This window comes from Sebastes umbrosus, chromosome 20, assembly GCF_015220745.1.
Source record: "Sebastes umbrosus isolate fSebUmb1 chromosome 20, fSebUmb1.pri, whole genome shotgun sequence".
Classification (NCBI taxonomy): Eukaryota; Metazoa; Chordata; class Actinopteri; order Perciformes; family Sebastidae; genus Sebastes; species Sebastes umbrosus.
The window spans coordinates 11,301,026-11,320,355 of record NC_051288.1 but is presented as its reverse complement, the minus strand read 5'-3'; the positions used below and the strand labels follow the sequence as shown (position 1 = coordinate 11,320,355).

The following is a 19,330-nucleotide window of genomic DNA, read 5'->3' as shown; positions in this document are numbered from 1 at the left end:
AGAAGCCAACAGCTGATGGGTCGTCCCGAACGAGCCGGTTCAAAGAGCCGGCTCTTTTAAGTGAACCATAAGAGCCGGCTCGTTTTTTTCTTTCTTTAAAGGGACTGTTTGTAACTTTTTACACGTATAAATCTAACTGGTCGGTTTCCCATGCGCGCTCGCATGTGGCTACGCTGTTCAGACTCAGACTCCAACACAAACTACATGAAGCACCAAAACCTCAAAGTTATATCTAGTGAAGCCCTTCTTGCAAAACAGTGTCAACTCTTCCTGCTCCAGCCCCCCGACCACGGCCAGAAGACACAGGGGAGACCGTAGTTTTGGTCTCCAGGGTCGGAGTCTCTGCTCCGCTGCCTGCTTGTCTTCACTCACACACCGCGCGCGTTCTCGTGCTCCACTCTTACGTGCATGCGCGCACACTACACACTGCAGAAGAGTAAGTAGCTCTGAGAATATCTAGTGAATGTACAGTGGACGTTTGTGCAGAAATAACTGCTGCAGCTCCTCTAGACCAACAGAGGTTTCCCGTGTCTTGTGAAGTGACGGGGCTCCGCAGCGAGAAACGTTATCGTCTCCGACCGGGTGCCGGTGTCTCCGCTGTTCATGGTCGGGAGAAGTTAACACTAGGATCAGATCTAAATCATGTTCATGGAGAGACCTTTGTCTGGTCAGCTAACATTTCTGCCAAGCAGGTGAAATATAGAGTGATATTGTGGTTTTAGCTGACGTGTGTCGCCTCACTGTTTTGAGCGATGCTCGTTCATGTCTATGTAGAGCGAGCAAGCGAATCCGACGCTGACTTTCGTTGACTTAACGGCCACAGGTGTCGCTGTTAACAAGCATTTCTGAAAGTTACAAACAGTCCCTTTAATTAATTCAAGGCAGAATGATAGGACGATCTTCTCCGTGCCACGGGCACTCCATGCACTGACTGTGACTGAATGTTGTATTAATGACATCCGTGCGACCAATCAGGTGATGACAGACAAGGATCATACCATCAAGCAGGGAGGGGAGGGGGTGCGTGGCGCGCTGACGGTCTACAGGTACAGAGCAGGAGGGCGAGGAGGAGCGAAAGAGTGAGGAGTGCATTGCGGGAATAGCAGACAAGATGAGTGACAGTCGGAAACGAAGCAGCATGTAAAATTATGGTATTCTGGAAATTATAAGGTTTAGCATAATTAAATTGAATAATTTGAGTGATTTTTGTCACACATACTAATTATAGGTCAAAACAGCGCTAAATTTGGCTGAATTATAAAAGGCAGAAGTGGTAAAACGAAGATCCGTTTGGGAGCCGAAAGAGCCGGCTCTTCTTGGTGAGCTGAGTCAAATGATCTGGCTCACTAAAAAGAGCCGGAATTCCCATCACTACAGCCAACAGCTGATCTTCATCTCAGCGATTGATGGCAACAATAAGATTAATTGGAAATATCACATTATACAAAGAAGGATTACCACGAAATCAGTCACTGAAGCATGTGTTTTGTTGATAAAATTTTACAAAATGTGTCCAAAAAACCCTTTAATTAATCTGAAATGTGCTTAAACTGGGTCTTTAAATAGTAAAATTATAGAGATGATGAAACAACTTTTTAAATTGCTAAAAAAAAGTCTCCAACTTTATCAACGATGAAAAGTACTCGTTCATTTTTATGTTTTTTTCTTTGCAGCCTTTAGAAACCAGTTCAGGTGACACGTCATCACCATGCGACTCATGTGTTCCTGTGTCCTAGGAAGCTAAGTCGAGCTAGCTCCTTCTCCACACAGAGCAGGTAGGTAAATGTGACATATTAGATAAACTGTATTGTATGACATTGTACATTAAGTCGTTAATGTGAATGACACTCGTTTCGCTATTAATTTGATGTCTTATTAGTGCTGTCAGCAGGAAGCTCAAGGATAGCTAGTAGCTACATGTTGACAAGTGATGCTGAAGTATTGCCTCATGTTTTCTATTTGGGAAACAAGAATTAATACAAATCACTACAGTTTACAGTTTTTGATGATATGATCATTATTTTTTTCAAAACAATAAGCTCAACTCTCTGAACAATTAGTTTGTTGTCTACAACAGATTAGAAAATGCTCACTCATTCAAGCAAATTGCACTAGTTTTGGTACATGTGTGCAAAGAGTAAGTACAATAGTACTACAATTTGACACTTGCACACGTCTTGCAGATCAAAACTGATGAGTTGAATCTCAGTGAAGTTTGTCATCCTCTTCACAACTTCTAAACATCCTTCTTCTCATCATTCTTTCAAAATCTGTCAGACAGACATGTATATCTCATAAATATCTTTGACATGGTGTTATGTGCTGTGAGGAGGTACAAATAGCTGTTTTTATACTGAACTACAGAAGGTGTTTTCATTGTTACAGGCTTTGTTTTTTGGCATGGATGTCATTTTTTTTGGCAAATTTTCTTTTCACTGTATATGACTTTACATGAAAGATCAAAGGTGAATTTTATGTTTACAGTACATGTAACACATTTCTACACAAATATATTTACTGTATAAATACATGTGTACATGTCCTGTTTTTTTGTACTGCAGTATTGTGCAGTATTTCCCAGTAAACTTTCACCCACTGTTGAAATGGGAATCTAAAAAGCTTAGTGGGATACACAACAGCATTCAGCTAGACAGAACTGACACTCGTGTATAGTACAGTAAGCAGTAGGTGTCAACACAAAAGTAGAACAAAACTGAGATTTGTATATAATAAATATTTCCAGGGTTGACTGCCGTGGTGAAAAAACATCTAAACATTAACAAGTATGGCTCGCATTGGCCAATTTATTGACACAGTAACTAGGTTTTGCAGCATGAATGAAGTGTTTTGGGTGAGTTGCTACCTTTTGCAGAAATGCAATAGAGTTGTGATGTCCCATCAAACAGTTGTGACATTTGCGCTTACAGTTTAGAGAATGTTAACTGTTTAAAAAAATGAGCCAAAGCCAAAGAAAAACTGTAACACCTTACAGTCAGTCATGTAACAAGCTATGTTTGGGAAGCAACCCTGTGTTGGTTTTAGTGACATCTAGTGTTGAATGATGGGAACACTCAAGACTGGACAAGAAACCCACCAAAGTGAGCAACTGCCTGGGGGGCCCCCGGACTTCCAGGTGCCCCAAATGTCCTGCTAGGTTCTTGCATTATTCGCTATTCTTGTGGGACTTTCTTGTAGACAATTGCTATTTAGTTTTTGTTTGTTTTGCTCAAATGATGCATACAGGTCTAAATAAAGTTCTGTTTAGTAAAATCACCACAAACTTACTGAGACACTGAACCCCTGGGCCACTTCGGTATTATTCCAGCATAATGAAGCTGCCACATTTAGTCTAACTTGGTCATAAGTGGAAGTGATGTTCAGCAAATTGGTATCAAAACTATAGAGGCCTATTGTGTGATACAGTGTCACGTAAGTAAGTTTACTGACAGAAGGGTGTAATCATTATTGTAATGCTTGTTAACAAAAACGCATTTGTTAGCAGGAATTTAGCTTTATACACAGAGAAAACAGTAACAGGATGTGTTTCCTTTCCAACTTATTCCTCTACTGTGCAGGTTACTGCTGTTTTTGAGACCCGATGACGGCCTCCACTCGCAGGGTGGTGTTGTCATTGTACATGCGGGTGTTTCGCATCGCCCGAAGCTGGCAGGCAGAGAGTGGAGTTACAAGTGACACGGAGTCTGAGAGGAAATACATACTTCAGGAGGCCTGCACTCTGTTCAGACAGAACCAACAGGTGTGAACAACGGTACACTGCTCACAGAAATGAAAAAAAGCAGTAGTTTTAGTCAAGTTTGTATGACTAATGTTTTTGTCTGTGTGCTTCCTCTCAGCTCACAGATCAAGAATCAATAAAGAAGTGTATAGAAGAATGTGAAGCGAGGATAGAAATAGGTAAGAGTGGCGAGATGCCACACATTTCCTTACATAAATCTTGACTAAACCTTATTCTACTCTGGTGAGGACCACAGTAACAGTAATGCTGTTACTCTGCTTTTCACGTTTTCTATTTATCAAATGCAAGTGCTGACTTTATAATCCACGTAACATACTTTAACTTTGACACTCAACCTGTAATGTTTTGGTCACCATTTATAACGAGGGTAATATCTAGCTAATATAACATATCTAGATGAGTATTTGTCACTGAATGACGGAGCAAGTTCAGATGAAGGTCTTGAGTGTTTCAGCATGGGGAGTAAACATTGACTTAACGTTCTGAATGTTTGACCACCAACAGCATGAGCAGGGTTTATATTGTCATCAGTTAAGTGAAATAGAAACTGGCTGTAATGACTGACACAAATTAGAAAATAATAATATGCTCACGCATGCTTGATGATTTCTTCTTTGTTTTTTTATATACAATATAAGAGATTAGTTCTGTCGTGGGCAAAGAGGCATTATTGAAGAAGATTAATTACCTGCACACTACTCCATGCCACAATTTTTATTAATTACTATGTTTCAATCCTACTTGGATCTTTGTCACGTCTCAATTCGGGATGGGCAATATGGCCAAAATCTTCTATCACGATATAAGTAATTTCATATCTCTGTAACGATATGTATCACGATGCATGTTTTCTGGTAATTCAATAAATAAATAAATAGCCTATATGAAATAATGACATGTTTTTTTTTTATACTCCTGTGAATTAAAATGTGAAAAATGAAAAGCACTGAGTATTTTCTCATTTTAAGAACTTGAGTGCAAAATGAACATAACAGTTTTTAAGTGAAATTAGAGAGAAAAAATAAATAAATGCAGCCCTAGCCTATATCACGATAGAAACAATATAGAAAAATACATACGATAGACATTTTTGTGTCGTTTTGATAATATATATCGTCATATTTCCCAGCCCTAGCCTGAATGTTTGAAAAGTGGCACAACCATATTTATACATAATGTGCACCAGTAGTCAAACAATGACGGCAGGCGTGGTTCATCAAAAAAACAGAGTGATAGAACATCCACAAACAATTAAGAGTACATAACAGTAACACAAAAGCCATACTTCTAAATATCAAACATGCTATTTATAAACATTATGTCATATTCATCATCCATCATCATTCCACTTTTCAAACATTCAGACCTGACGAAGATCCAAGTAGGATCGAAACGTAGTCATGAATAAAAATTGTCGCATGGAGTAGTAAAGAGACAACATTAACACCCTTTCCCTTTTATATTTCGGGTGCTATAATTTGACCACAGGGATACTTTTTTAGGGGCTTATATGACAGGAAAAGGGGGGAGAGAGAGGGGATGACACGCAGCAAAGGGCCCTGGGTCGGAATCGAACCTGGGCCAAAAAGCAAAAGTGATACAATTATTAAATAATTGTTAAATAAATCATCTGAGAGAATCAACTGCTCTGTGGTGGACTATGCAGGACAGAAAACTTTCTGGCTTTGGATGAGTGACTGACTATCATTTTGTTTCACAGGTCTACATTACAGGAACCCATATCCAAGGGCTGTAAGTACAATAATAACCATTTATTCGACAAACTGAATATTTTCTGTCCGTGTGGGCAGTGTATTGTGTTGTTGAGAAATTGTATTCAGTTATTTTGTTCTCTGAATGTCCTTGTAGACGTACCTACCACCAATGGGACTAGCGACTCAGAAAGGCAGGAAGCTGCGAGCACAGCAGCGCCTGAGGAAGCAGGCCAAGCCAATATACTTACAGTCACATGACGACACCTGATGCTCGATATCCCCGCTCCTCGCCAACAGTTCCAGTTACCATGGGCAGGAAACAAGAGTGCAGTCACAAGCTGATCTCATGGGCAGAGTTGTTGCACACACTCAATGATGCAAGAACACCCGTCATCCAGGAAAAGGCCATTTTTCATTGTCATTTTTCACTGTAAAATGCTTGAACATGAGTTGTTTAGTGTGGCTTGAGAGTGATTTGTAATATAAGATCAAGTTGTATATTTTATTTATTTTTCTGTGTAAAAAATGTTGTAATAAATACTTCACATTCTTTCACAACTGTTAAAAAAAATAATTGTCTTAAAGTCTTTTATTCTAGTAATATGAATTGACATGAAGAATTCATGTAGTATCTAAGTAAGATCTTTGGGACACGCTCAGCAGTGAGTGACCATCCTCTCTCTTTTCCAGCAGCAAGCACCTTTTTAGGAACCACCCCCATATATTGGCCCCATTCCTCAGCTTTTCCATATAGGTAGCCTGTTTATTCACGCAGAAAATATGAAATCAACTCCAGGAATGTTGGCAACAGCACAGAGGAAGTTGGGAAACAAGTCATATTTCACTCATCTAAACTTCTGAGCCATTGTAGTGTACGCAGATGTTTTACTTCTTCTAAAGTTCTGAGGAAGGACTGGGTGACGTAAACAGAAGGAAGAGCCATTTACAGTAAAGTACATTTTCATTTTGAATATGTCTTAACGGACATCCGAGCACACTCAATAATGACAACATGAGGCAGAATTTACAAAGAATGTTTTTCCAGGAAGGTATCAAAACAGGAACAGAGAGAGGATGAAAAAAACGGAAATGAAAAAATGTGTAAACTTTGTGATAAGAAGGAAGTTAGTCAGGCAAGTCTATCACGTGTTTGTTATTTAAATGTGCTGAATTTGAAAATTCAGAGCATATATTTTGCTTCAACATGGCAATGCAACAGTGCTGACAGAGCTAACAGTGTCACCTGGGGGGGATTGGAGGTTAGGTGCTACGATGTCAACAAAGCAACGAGAAGCTCTCATTACAACACATACAGAGGGAGAGACTTCATTCTCTGCTCAGGTAGACATTACTCCTCTATATCTGTACACAGCAAATATTTGTTTGCTGCTATATAATGCTCTGGATATCATATAGATAAGCGTAATACGATACAACATTTCTACTTTTCATTTATTCACGTTTGTTTTAAAAAGGAAAATGCTTCAGACTGAATCTAAACGCCTTCATTTTTTATCAGTTGAACATGTTCTTGTAAAGGAAATATGACATTTAATGTTTTCCATATTTAGTTTTTTAAAAAGAAAGATAATCTCTAAGGAGGCTGCAGTATAGGATTTTTTTTAATAATTTGAAGTTGTTTTCAGTTATTCTGGATGGTTATTTAAAGATCCTCTTTGTGTATTAAATCTCAAAAATCATCATGTATTCCAAATTCATTAATTAACATCTCTTATAAGTTATTTGATGTAACAGACTCACAATGCTACTATATTATATTACATTTCTGGATCTGTATTTAAGAGTCTGGAATATCTGGTTTGCTGGTATTTCTTTTGTCTTTCTCAGGTTTTCCATAATAATGAATCCAGTGTGGTGAAAGAGCAGTTTGGTTCGGTTCTATTTAGAAATCAGAGCAGAAAGAAGCTTTTCTCTCGTAAAAAAACAGCCTTTCTCTCGGCAAAACCAATTGCCCCTCGGGAACAAATAAAGGTCTTGAACTTGAACTTGAACTTGAACTGTTGATTCATTCAGATGTCGATAATAATGAAAGTGACCTACAGATGGGGTCGAAGACTCATTTTCAGTCTGACTCATGTTTCTGAATAAATACTAAGCTCTGTATTATCCAGTGCAGACTACCAACCATTTACTAATATCACTTTAATGTACAAAATTGTACAAAACTCTATTTAAAATCAAATTTTGGCCATCTCATTTCCAACAATAAGTTACATTAAGTGATTTGAGTTTTGTGCGTGCAGCACTTGTATTACAAACAGGGACTTACTCGCCCTTATGTACATAGGGTGACCAGTTGTCCCACTTTACAAGGGACTGCACAGCATTTTTATCCTTTGTCCCACGTCCCACATATTGAGACGATGTCCCACTTTTTCATTGGCTCTAGTTTTCAAAAGTCAAACCACTGCAGGACAGATGCTTTTTTAAAAAGCAGGGCTGTTTGCTGTCAAACTGTGCACAAGTGGGTCAAGTGCAGGTTAACATTTCACCGTCTTTGCTACGCTACGCCCAACGGGGAAAATTGCGAGTCACCGCAAAGTCACAATCTATGCAGATTTAGGCGGAATATGATGGAAACTACCACAAAGAAAAGGAAGAGCAGCTACAACAAAGACTGTGAAACTACTTATAAGTATTTATAAGTCGGTGGAAGACGATTCTCAGAGTTTTATTGTGAAATTTGCCAGTTATTTTTCAATTTCACAAGGGGAGGAATACGACATAAAGCGACACAGTTCATGTGAGTCTCACAAGAAACGTGGCTAAAAAAGAGATGTGCCGATCTATGGATGCATTCGGGCAAAGCATAGAGATGTTACAAGATAAAGGACAGAATAGAAATGTTTATAAGTTAGATAGACATTATATCAAAATAGTAGACTACCTCTCAGCCTTGGTAACATGGCCCACATTGTCCCACACAAACATACTCTTTGTCCCACATTTGGTTTGTTGGGATGTGGTCACCCTATGTACAGTATCTTTTTGTTGGTGAAAAAGTTCCCTCCTGCTCTAAAAGATGTAGCAGATAATAAGATAATTTAAATTAATATTCCAAGAGAACTAATTAACTTTGCTGAAAAAGAAAGTAAAAATGATTAAATTTGATTAACAAGAGCAAGCTAAATTACAGATGTTTTTTTTAATTTAATTTGTTCCCTAAATTATAAATTTGTAACAGAGCACCAATAATTAAAAGTTTCTTGATTATTAGATTAAACCAGCTTGCATGAACGACAGGCCTCCACTTCAACAATGTGGTTCATTTCAGTGAGTTGGCTAGAGCCCAAATGTACTTGAAAAGCCCTCTACAGCTGATGCATTCTGTGGGGACTAAAGTATATATTATGTTCTGCTCCACTTTCCAGCAGCGAGTGCAAAATCAAAAATGTGGATCAGCAAACATGACGTGTGTTAATCTCAGCGGGGCACACATTTACAGTTCAGCATTGTTCTCTGATACAGTGCTGCACTGTATATCACTGACCTGTAACACCCCAGAGCTCACAATGCAGGCTTTATCAGATCATTTTAATTTCACACTCTGGACCGAGTCACCTTGATAAGCTCCTCACTTCTAGAAATTTCTGAGGTCATTTGCTTTGTCCTCCAGCACCATGTTGGCCTGCATGCAGCCACATGATGGAGCCCAACAGACGCAGAGTGAAGGAAAGTGTGCATGTTTCATTGAGTGACGTCAGGTCCAGTGGCTGACACGCCAGACTCCAACCTCAGGCACCGTCGGGGCTGTGGTGTCTTCAGAAGTGAACCTGGTAGAATTAAATGGTCTCGCTTTAACCCAGTTAGACCAGTCTTTGTTTATTTTAGGGGGGTACAGGGGGTCTTTAGAGGGAGATAGCAGGTCAGCAGTAGATGTCACATAGAAGTGGTGTACATCATCTGAAAGCTGGGAACCTGAAGATTAATTTGAGATGCGAAGGGGTATAAGGGTTTAGAACATTATGATCGAAGTATATGACGACCATCCCCATGCTCACTTATGTCTCATAAGTTGTTGCAGCAATTTTTGGGTTGATACCATTTATTACAGAGATTTGGTGCTAAATTTAACCGTTTTTTTACCACTCGAGAATTGAAAAATATACCACATTAAGACACCAAGACCTTGAGGAACACCATAGAAAAAGCCATGCTGTGATTTTGTTTAAAAAAACTTTTGACATTTTTGTTTTGACAGCTTTACAGTCATACCCAATTTATGTAACTCCAAGACTGTTTAGGCACCTTAGTATGCAGAAATATTCAAACACATCATTTTAGAATAGGCAAAAAATAACACATTTTTACTGCATGCAAAAAGCGGCATCGTTTTAGCCCCAAACTGCATAAAGTGGGCATGTCTGTAAAGGGGAGACTCGTGGGTACCCATAGAATCCCTTTCCATTCACATATCTTGAGGTCAGAGGTCAAGGGACCCCTTTAAAAAATGACCATGCCAGTTTTTGGAGCGTTATTAAGCCTCATTCTCGACAAGCTAGTATGACATGGTTCTAGTTTCATATGATATCTGTATCTTCCCTCTAGCTCTTAAACTGAACCTACTAGAGCCTCTGAAGGACAGTAAAGTCAGTTGAGTCTCAGAGGATTAAACATGAAACTAACATGTCCTATATAGATGGCAGTATTCTCACACTGGACAGAGAGAAAGAGTGGAGATGTGTTTCGGTCACTGATCCTACACAGCGCTACAGGACCTAATGGGTGACGCACACAGAAAATAAGGTTTGTAAAGGAATACTAAAGGGAGGCCGTCTGTAAAGTAATCTCCTGAATGACAAGTGGTCAGACGAGGAGACACAGTGGGAAGACGAGCCTGCAGCAACATCACAATTAGCTACAAAAAAAGTAGACCAGCATGAAGTCACGAGACAGTCTGGCGATCAACCTGCAGATTGCATGACTGACCTAATAAACTCACTACTTCATCGGTATCAAGTTGGATTAGCCAATCTTAAAAAGGTTAAATACAGTAATGAGCTTCAGAAATCAAATTAAAACAATAAATGAGAATGAAAACATACAAAGGCATACATAAGGCATACAACCAATCCCTACACTCTTTGGCCACCAGGGGTCACACCAAAATAAGATTTGAAGTCTGGTGGACAACAGGCTTTGCTCAACATTTGAGATGTCTGTGACTAAATCTTTCAGGTGGCATTAAATATAACACATACCTGAGGCTCAGTATAATAAGATGCCTCTTAATCAGGAGTAAAAACAATCGGCTAATAAATCAGCAATGGAACTTTGAACAAAAATGACAAATATTATTCATTTCCACCTCTCCACAAAAAAGTCCCCTCTGTTTGGTTCTCTGAGGACTGTCTCACATTCATTACCACTTCAGACTTAAATAATTGTCTGATGCACAGTAGACACACTCTGTTAAAGTGTGGGGTTGTTGCTGCTCTCTCTGTTCTCCTTCTGGAGACTACATTACCTCAGTGATAAATGACTGTCCTCACTATAATTGACCACTGATGGGAGAGCAGCTGCAGCAGCAGCAGACTGTTAGACATTAATGCTGCATATACCAGCTCACTCTGTGCAATCATATATATATAGCATTCCTGTTGAAATGTGACTGTTCTTTTTTTCAGTCATCCTTGCTGGGATGATACTTCATGCATCTTACAAGCAAAATGTCTTATTGCTCTATAATGGAGGAACGCTAATGCACTAAGTAGAGGTAGTTAGTTGAAAGAAATGGCAAGAAATATGTCAATGGAGAAGATAACATACATAGTGAGGGATGGGTATAGGATTTTTGAGGAACTTTGGAGTCCCTTCATATCTTTTCTTGAACGTGTGTGTACGTATATGTGTATATGTATATATGTGTGTGTGTATATATATATATATATATATGTATATATATATATATATATATGCATGCATGCATATTTTATTTCATTTTTTCCATTTATTTATATATTAATTATTATTATTACCTGGTCAAAGATCGCATATTTATTTGTGTTATGTTAAAATTAAATAAAAATATCGGAGAAAAAAATGTACAGCCTCACAGAGTTGCTAGTGTGACAATTAAAATTGACTTGACTGGCTGCAGACTCTTAGTTATGTTGATATATATAATACAATTTTTCAAAGACCCTTTCTAGCCTATCATTTTCTTACTCCTTAAAATAAATGCAGTGACAACTATGAACAGCAATCTGTTACTTTCCACACACTGTCATTGGCAAGAGGTGTAAACATGATTTATTTAACTCCAGCAAAGATGGCGAGTGGCTGTTAAACATCGTGTGGCAGCCTGCTGTTTATTTAAATGTAAAATGTGCCAGCTTGTGATCTGTGATCCTACTACTTATGCTATTGATTTTGACACATGAAAATACAAAACATGAGACTCTTCAATAACAGAGTGCTGACTCTGTGGAGTGAGAGTGTCTCCCACCATAGTAAATGTTGCCAGTTTGCGGCTTTTATAATACTACAATACACAGGTGGATAAATTAAACAATATGAATGCTGTTAATGAAGCAAATCTAAGGCTGCATTAGGAATGAAATTATGTAAAAATACTAGGGCTGTCAATAGATTAAAATAGTTAATTGCGATTAATCGCACCTTTTTTATCTGTTCAAAATGTACATTAAAAAGGGGGATTTGTCAAGTATGTAATACTCTTATCAACATGGGAGTGGGCAAATTCGCTTGCTTTATGCAAATGTATGTATATACAGTATTTATTATTTCAAATCAATTAACAACACAAAACAATGACAAATATTGTCCAGAAACCCTCACAGGTACTGCATTTAGCATAGAAAATATATTCAAATCATAACATGGCAAACTCAAGCCCAACAGACAACAACAGCTGTCATTGAATATGACTGGCCCCAAACTGCATGTGATTATCATAAAGTGGGTATGTCTGTAAAGGGGAGACTCGCGGGTACCCATTGAACACATTTTCCTTCACATATCTTGAGGTCAGAGGTCAAAGGACCCCTTTGAAAATGGCTATGGCAGTTTTTCCTCGCCAAAATTTAGCGCAAGTTTGGAGCGTTATTTAACATCCTTACCGACAAGCCAGTATGACATGGTTGGTACCAGTATCTTCACTCTAAATTTTTTAAATTGAGCCTGCTACAACCTAAAAATCGCAAGTTGCGTTAATGCGTTAAAGAAATTAGTGGCATTAAAATAAATTTGTGTTGACGTGTTATTATCGCGTTAACTTTGACAGCCCTAAAAAGTACACAAATGACAAAGAAGCTGCAACAACCTCTAACTAACCTCCTGTAGATGTGCTCTTGTTGCCCACATCTATCTCTGGTTCCTGATATGGTAACTTCCATAATGTAGCTGAGATCCCTCCTGGGGACGTCTCATCTCAAGGCATCTGTTATTTCACCTCCTCAACCATATATTCAATCTTTAGTATTTGTTGTGTTTTTATATATTGTTCCTTACTGCTGCAGTGGGCTAATCCCCACGGGGACCATTAAAGTTTAATTTTATCTTACGAGTAAACTTTATGTCAACATACAGTGTAATTCTTTCAGGCATTATTCATGCTGGTGAGATATTTCCTCTCTGGGGCATTTTCTCTTTTTCCACAGGCCAAAAAGTTATTTAAAACGATCAATAAACTTTCTCATAATGGGTCGAGAAATGCATCTTTAAAGTTTGTTGAAAATTGTTCGATCTTTATCTGTTACCCCTTTGTATTTATATCTTTATCATTACTTCATAGATTTGTCTACTTATAGGAAGAGTTGTTTTCTAAACCTAAAACAATGTCTCAACCATAAAGCAAATGAACAAATCTGGTGCATTATTTAAAAACTAAAGTGGAGTTTTGAGATGTTGTTTTTGTTTTATACTGTAAAATTGTCTCTCATTCAAGCTTTTCCATATTTGCAGTATAACCAATTACAGACTGAATTTCTGTAAAATAAGACTGTGTACAATTTTGGATAAACACTATAACCTGCAATTTATCGACTTCACTGTCTGTAAATAAACATTTCAAAATAAAAGTCTCAAAGCAGGCATGTGACCCATTTTTTTTTGTTGCAGTGATGTCACATACTAAAAACTGGATCATGGGGGAAAAAAAGTGGTTCTTTTTAAAGGTTGTCTGGTGTAAATATAGATATTTAGAGAATCACCTGAGAGCAATGTCATTATGGAAATGATAAATAAGCTTCAGTAGAGGAAGAATACAACGGCTCCAGAAAGAGGAGAGTGATCCATCATACGGCCCCTTAAAGCCCTTCACTCTGTGTGCATTATTTAGGGGGTTTCAGAGAAACCCTGGGGGAAATATGGTGGCAGAAACAGTGGCAGCAGGAAAAAAAAAGGGGGGAAATGATAGGGTAAAGAATAATGCAGGAGTCGGACATCTAATGTTGTACTTAAGGAGCTGAGGTAATTAGATGCTTGTAAATGGGGAAATCCATCTCCTCGTCTTACCTTGTCAACCCGCCTTAATGCTTTGACGCAGGTCATATTATTGTCTGTCCTGACAACACTTGAACCGTCATTAAATAAATATCACGCCTGTTTCTCCTTTACAATGCAGTCAAAACACACAAGATAAGGCAAATAATAGCTCTACTGTAACGGCATGTCATCTCTAATGAGGATTAAATTAAAGAAACCCTACTGACCTCAGCATGCTATATTACTAAAAGCTATTCAATTACATTCTGGTACAGTAAATTAATTTTAACAATACCACTGCCACAATATTTCAGCAGCTGCTGCTGTATTGCAGCTACAACCTTTACAACCTTTCATGCTTTATAACATAAAAAAGATTTAAATAATTGTTAGTTCTTGATTAGATTGGTGCTCCAGTGATGCAATTATGAGCAATCATCCTCATCAGTATCATGCTATATATTCGTTTCAAAAGGCACTCAGGCATTTCCTGAAGCCTCTAAGATGGGAATACATCTCAGTGGTTTTTTTCTGAATAATTTCAATTAAATCTTTTTGAGAGTTTCATAAAACACTCAAAAAGATAGATAAATAGAGTTATCTATGATGAAGTGCAACATTTCTTCAGAATTCTGCTACACATGCAAGTCTACATTAGCCTCCATTGAAAACATGAATAACGAAAACATTTCTGCACATGCTAGACAGCTTGTGTCCATCTCGGGTCCAAAAGGCAACACCATATATAGGTTTATCACTAAAACTAGAATTACCGCCTCATGTTTGTATGCCTCCGCCAACAAGTCAAGATGCAGTTTACATCCATGTCTGTCCAAAATGTCATCACTTCATCATTTAATCCTATTAGACATTTGTGTGAAATTGTCATAATTAGCATATTCATTATTGAGTTGTGGTCAAAAACGTTGTTTTGTGAGGTCACAGTGACCTTGACTTTTGGCCTCCAAAATCTAATCAGGTCATCCTTGAGTCCAAGTGGATCTGTGCGTTCCAATACCCATACTCACATAATATTTAGTATGCCAGAAAAATATTTAGTATATCCCAATACATAGTATGTCAAATGCAGTATGTAAAAAATACCAGGATGTCCTACTAAATCCGGTCGCATTTTGTCAAACCAGCATGCTTTTCTGGCTATTCTGACCCACAATCCTCTGCGCAGCGGATATATGAGCAAGAGGGACAAAGTTCAAGGTGCAATGTTATGCTGAAGTAGTATGTTGCTATGTCCAAGCCCACAGGAAGAGCTCCGGCCTGTGAAGCAAATTTTTGTAGTGGCCAAATGGTGGAATTACAACTTCCTTGTCCGTCTCGTGATGCCACTGGGCCCAAAAAGACTTTTTCCCATAGATTTACAATGGGAAGAGACGTCCGTAAATCAGCGGATAATCATCCCAGTACGAACACTTGAATAGCCCTTATTTAAATCATTAGGTCCTAAAAGTTGTAAAATGCACTAATAGCTGAATCCAGAGTTATTTCCCTTCCTCCGTTCATGTGAATGAGACCCAGACTGAGGCTGGACCGACGGCTGGGAGGCGGCGTTAAAGGTGCCTGTTCTATGGGCCCAATGAATGAGGAAGATCGTCAAATGATCAGGATACATTATCACTCTGCAGTCAAGCCATTTTGGCTTCATGCGCCACTGAACGGGAGCCCACCTCCGACGTTGTACCCAGTTCTCTTTATACATTCATGCATGCAACAGTACGTACTTTGTGAGGGCAGCTGCAGTATGTACTATAAGTAAAAGTAAAAAGTATTCCATTTGGAACATAGCCCATGTTTGTGGCAAATTTGAATAAATTCGCTCAAGGCATTCTTGAGATATCACAAGAATAGGATGGACGTGAGGTCACCGTGACCTTGACCTTTGACCCCCAAAATCGAATCAGTTCATGCTTGAGTCCAAGTGGACGATTGTTATTTCAGTTATTGAGTTCGTCTGCCGTACGGACAGACAATCCGAACCCACGGCTGTCACCGGAGCCGAGGCATAATGATATAATATAAAACTTTTTTTTCAGTACATACATAATTTGTTGTTTGTCAGCAGTAACTTGTTTTTCAAAACTCATCTTGAGGTACATTTCTTTTAAAAGAGACAGTGTTTGTACAGTAAAAGGCAATGATCAATGAGAAATGACGACAAAACATATCAGACAATGAGTCGATATTTTCCTTTAAAGTGTTATATTTGGAGTGACACAATAAAGACAATGAAAGGATGAGATGTTCTTTCATGACTAAGCGCTTAATTGCCCTTTCGTGTAGCCGCAGACATTCGTCTCATCTCCGGCTCTCTTGCTCGCTCCCCGTCCCACTCACTCTTTGTCTTTCTCTCGCCTTTTGTTTGGACTATACGTTTCACATTGTCTCAGCTCGAAAGAGTAGCTGCTCTGAGATTAGAGGAGGAGGACTGAGGTGTGTGTGGGTTGAGTAGTGTAGCGAGTATTGTTGAATGCCTGCGGTAGTACGGAGGGCGCAGACGAGTGCTGATGATGCATGCTTGGTTAAACTCTGTCCACTGGGACGCTACGCGGAAAGTGTGTGAAGCGTATGCAAGTGTGTCAAAGTGAGCTCAGGGGCGGTGGAGGTGATGATCAGCATCAAACTTCTACATTTTTAAAGAGACTTTTATGAAAAAACGGTCACTCTTTTGTGCCATTACAGTTTCTATTTATAATCCCCTCACATACTGGGGCAGAACATCTATAACTGAATGAGTTGATACAGCACATTGAGGACCACTAGTTGCTGAGAGTGTCCAACACAGAGAGCAGAGAGAGCACAAAGCCTGAGAGTGCTTTATATTATTTGCCCACCGGAGTCATGTGCCCACAAATGTGAGCCAGTGCTCTGTAGAGGTGTTTAACAATGACTGGATGTGCCGAGGTCCAACTCTAGTGTTGGGTCACAGGGTGACTGTTCCTGGGTAACTCGAAGAAGCCATCAAATATTTAGCTGGCCTCCTTTTCATGATCATGGTATGTAAACAAACATATTATCCGTGTGATTGACACACGATCTTTTGGCCTGGCACGACAGTGAAAGCCTAGACAGCTCTTTAGTGTAAAAGGAAAAGAGGGTCACCGGGGAGGATTAATTATCAAATTAATTTCCGCAAAAATGCGATCTGACTGCTGGGAATGTTGCACTTCCGCCGGCACACCTTTGAAGAACACAGTTTTTGTAAAGAAAGGTGGCTAAATATAATCTGTTTCCAGAGATAAATGAGAAGACAAATCAATTTCAGTGGTGCACCTTGCTGCTGTTGTTTTTAGGGCACCATATCTGCTGAAATATGTTCCCTCGTTTTCCATTTTCTGGTCCATTATTTAGATTTTTCTCACTCGTTTTCCTGCTATACACATAGGGAAGCATTTAATGCAGGATAGACGCATATGTACAATGTAATATTTTGATGAAAATTAAAGTAATCAAGCACAATAATTGTTTCTTTTTAATTGTGGTGGATGCATGAAGGTGGATGGAAAACTCATTAAAGGGGCAAGATGAATAATGGAGGAGGTGTGTGTTGGTGTTGTGCTAGCTTAGTTTACATCTTCGCTGGACGGAGCGCTGTTGTGGCTCCTCGGGGGGAGGGGGGCGGGTGGAGTTTGGGTGCAGGTGGGGCGGTCAGAGACAAAGCAAGGCGGCAGGAGGAGGAGGAGGAGGAGGAGGAGGAGGAGGAAGGCAAGGCAGAGAGCCAGAGTGTCTCAGCACTGCGCAGTGAAAGTGAGGAGACGGCTTCACTGAAAGGCCCGGCCAGCACCGGCTTCATCAGGCAAAAATGGAAAAAAGGTTAGCCAGTGGCAGCCATGACAGGAAACACAACCTTCCTCATTGTAGTTAGTGGAAAAAAAAACTGTGGGTGGGAATCGTTCATGCAATGTGATGCCTGATTATGCATGTTTAATGCGTATTTTGATTTTGCAACGTCTAATTCTACAAAGAAAAGTGCCCTTTTTCACGCGTAAAGATGATTTTCATTCTGATTCTAAAATGTATGCCCGTGGTCCCGCTGTGACAAAATGAACATGTTTGCAGCAGTTATTGATAAGTCATCATGAGGCTCACGGAGGCAAACTGTGCTTCAGGCAGGAGATATATAGCAGAGTGCACCATGCATCTACTGTACGTGCACAGCCGTGTGGTGAAAGTGACAAATGAAGCTGACTGGTTTGTAGGTGGCTTTAGGTGCAAGGTTTCAGGTGACCAGTGTGTGTGCGTGGTCAGTGTGGTAACCGGAGCTGGAATCTCCTTTAGAGGACAAAGGGTTCAGGCTCCATCAGGATCAGTCTGATATGTCCAGAGTGAGAAAAATAAAGGCGCAAGACACGCACAACTGCAGATGCAAAGACTGTTGCACAACAACAGGTACATGAACATTCAGACCAGCACGTGAACACACACCCACAGACACCCACACACACACACACACACACACACACACACACCAAATTAATGTCAGCCATGCTCATGCTTCCTCCCCCAAGGTGTCAAGAAGCATGTGGGAGTGAAAATTAATAATCACAGGTTTCAAAGTGTGATCTTCTGCACATCCTTTACATATGCCTTGTTATGAGGGACAATGATGTGCTATTCTTTAGGTGGTTGGGTGGATGGCAAATGATAATTAATTTGTGGCTCAAAACAAAATCGGAGGAAAAAGGGATTTTTTTAGAGTATCGTTGATGACACCATAAATCCTTGAAGGCTTTTCATGACGTCATCGTCAACAATAATTCCGACTGGATCTAAATGTGCATTACGTATTCATTAGTCATTCTCCTCAACAGAAGCACGCTCGCTATCATTGCTTATCTGTCTTGTGCGCTTTGTCTTTTTTGGGTGTCACGTACACAAAAGCCTTTCATTGCTGTGTTTTTGTGTCTGTTCAAAAAGAAATTGGGAGTCTCGTTTTGTTGTTCTTCACCTGTGGAGTGATCTGTTTTAAACAGGGAGAGAGAGAGAGGGGCAACGGGTGCAAACTCAGAGAATGACGGTGGCAGAGATGAGGTTCAGCCGGTGGGGTGGAGGGGGGGGTTTAGGTTGGTACAGAACTGGTGACGGGTGCAGCAGGTGACCTGGTCAGAAACAATGCACTCAGAGTGGCAGATGATTCATTTTGAGTGTGATTGCGCAGCACTGAGAGAGCAGACAAAGAGAGCGTGGTTGAGAAAACAGTCACCGTGAGTAGGAAGACTAACAATTCACAGCTCGTCCTTTAAATCAGATTCCTTTTCGTTGTGCCTTTGTTGTATTGTGTAGGTTAACGTTCTTATGCTAAATGCAGTACCGGGTTTCTGGACAATATTTGTCATTGTTTTGTGTTGTTAATTGATTTGAAATAATAAATACT

The 19,330-nt window shown here is 39.5% G+C and overlaps 1 protein-coding gene across 2 annotated transcripts; it reads left to right on the top strand.

The window, feature by feature from the left end:
- Positions 1-1,409: 1,409 nt before the first annotated feature.
- lyrm1 (LYR motif containing 1) lies at positions 1,410-6,038 on the top strand. Of its 2 annotated transcripts, none has more exons than XM_037755277.1 (6): positions 1,410-1,554; positions 1,674-1,775; positions 3,576-3,757; positions 3,855-3,915; positions 5,478-5,509; positions 5,627-6,038. In XM_037755277.1, exons 3-6 carry the CDS (start codon positions 3,599-3,601, stop codon positions 5,738-5,740), a joined length of 366 nt encoding a protein of 121 aa, XP_037611205.1. In that variant the 5' UTR covers positions 1,410-1,554; positions 1,674-1,775; positions 3,576-3,598; the 3' UTR covers positions 5,741-6,038. The 2 variants fall into 2 exon arrangements, with proteins under 2 accessions (XP_037611205.1, XP_037611206.1); XM_037755278.1 differs by having other exon boundaries at positions 1,435-1,468.
- The last annotated feature ends 13,292 nt before the right edge of the window (positions 6,039-19,330 follow it).

Excerpts from the sequence above, each read along its gene's own strand:
- lyrm1 (XM_037755277.1), top strand. The coding sequence starts at position 3,599 with ATGACGGCCTCCACTCGCAGGGTGGTGTTGTCATTGTACATGCGGGTG. Across the intron at positions 3,916-5,477 it reads TGAAGCGAGGATAGAAATAG|GTCTACATTACAGGAACCCA; the intron begins GTAAGAGTGGCG and ends TTTGTTTCACAG. Across the intron at positions 5,510-5,626 it reads GGAACCCATATCCAAGGGCT|ACGTACCTACCACCAATGGG; the intron begins GTAAGTACAATA and ends ATGTCCTTGTAG.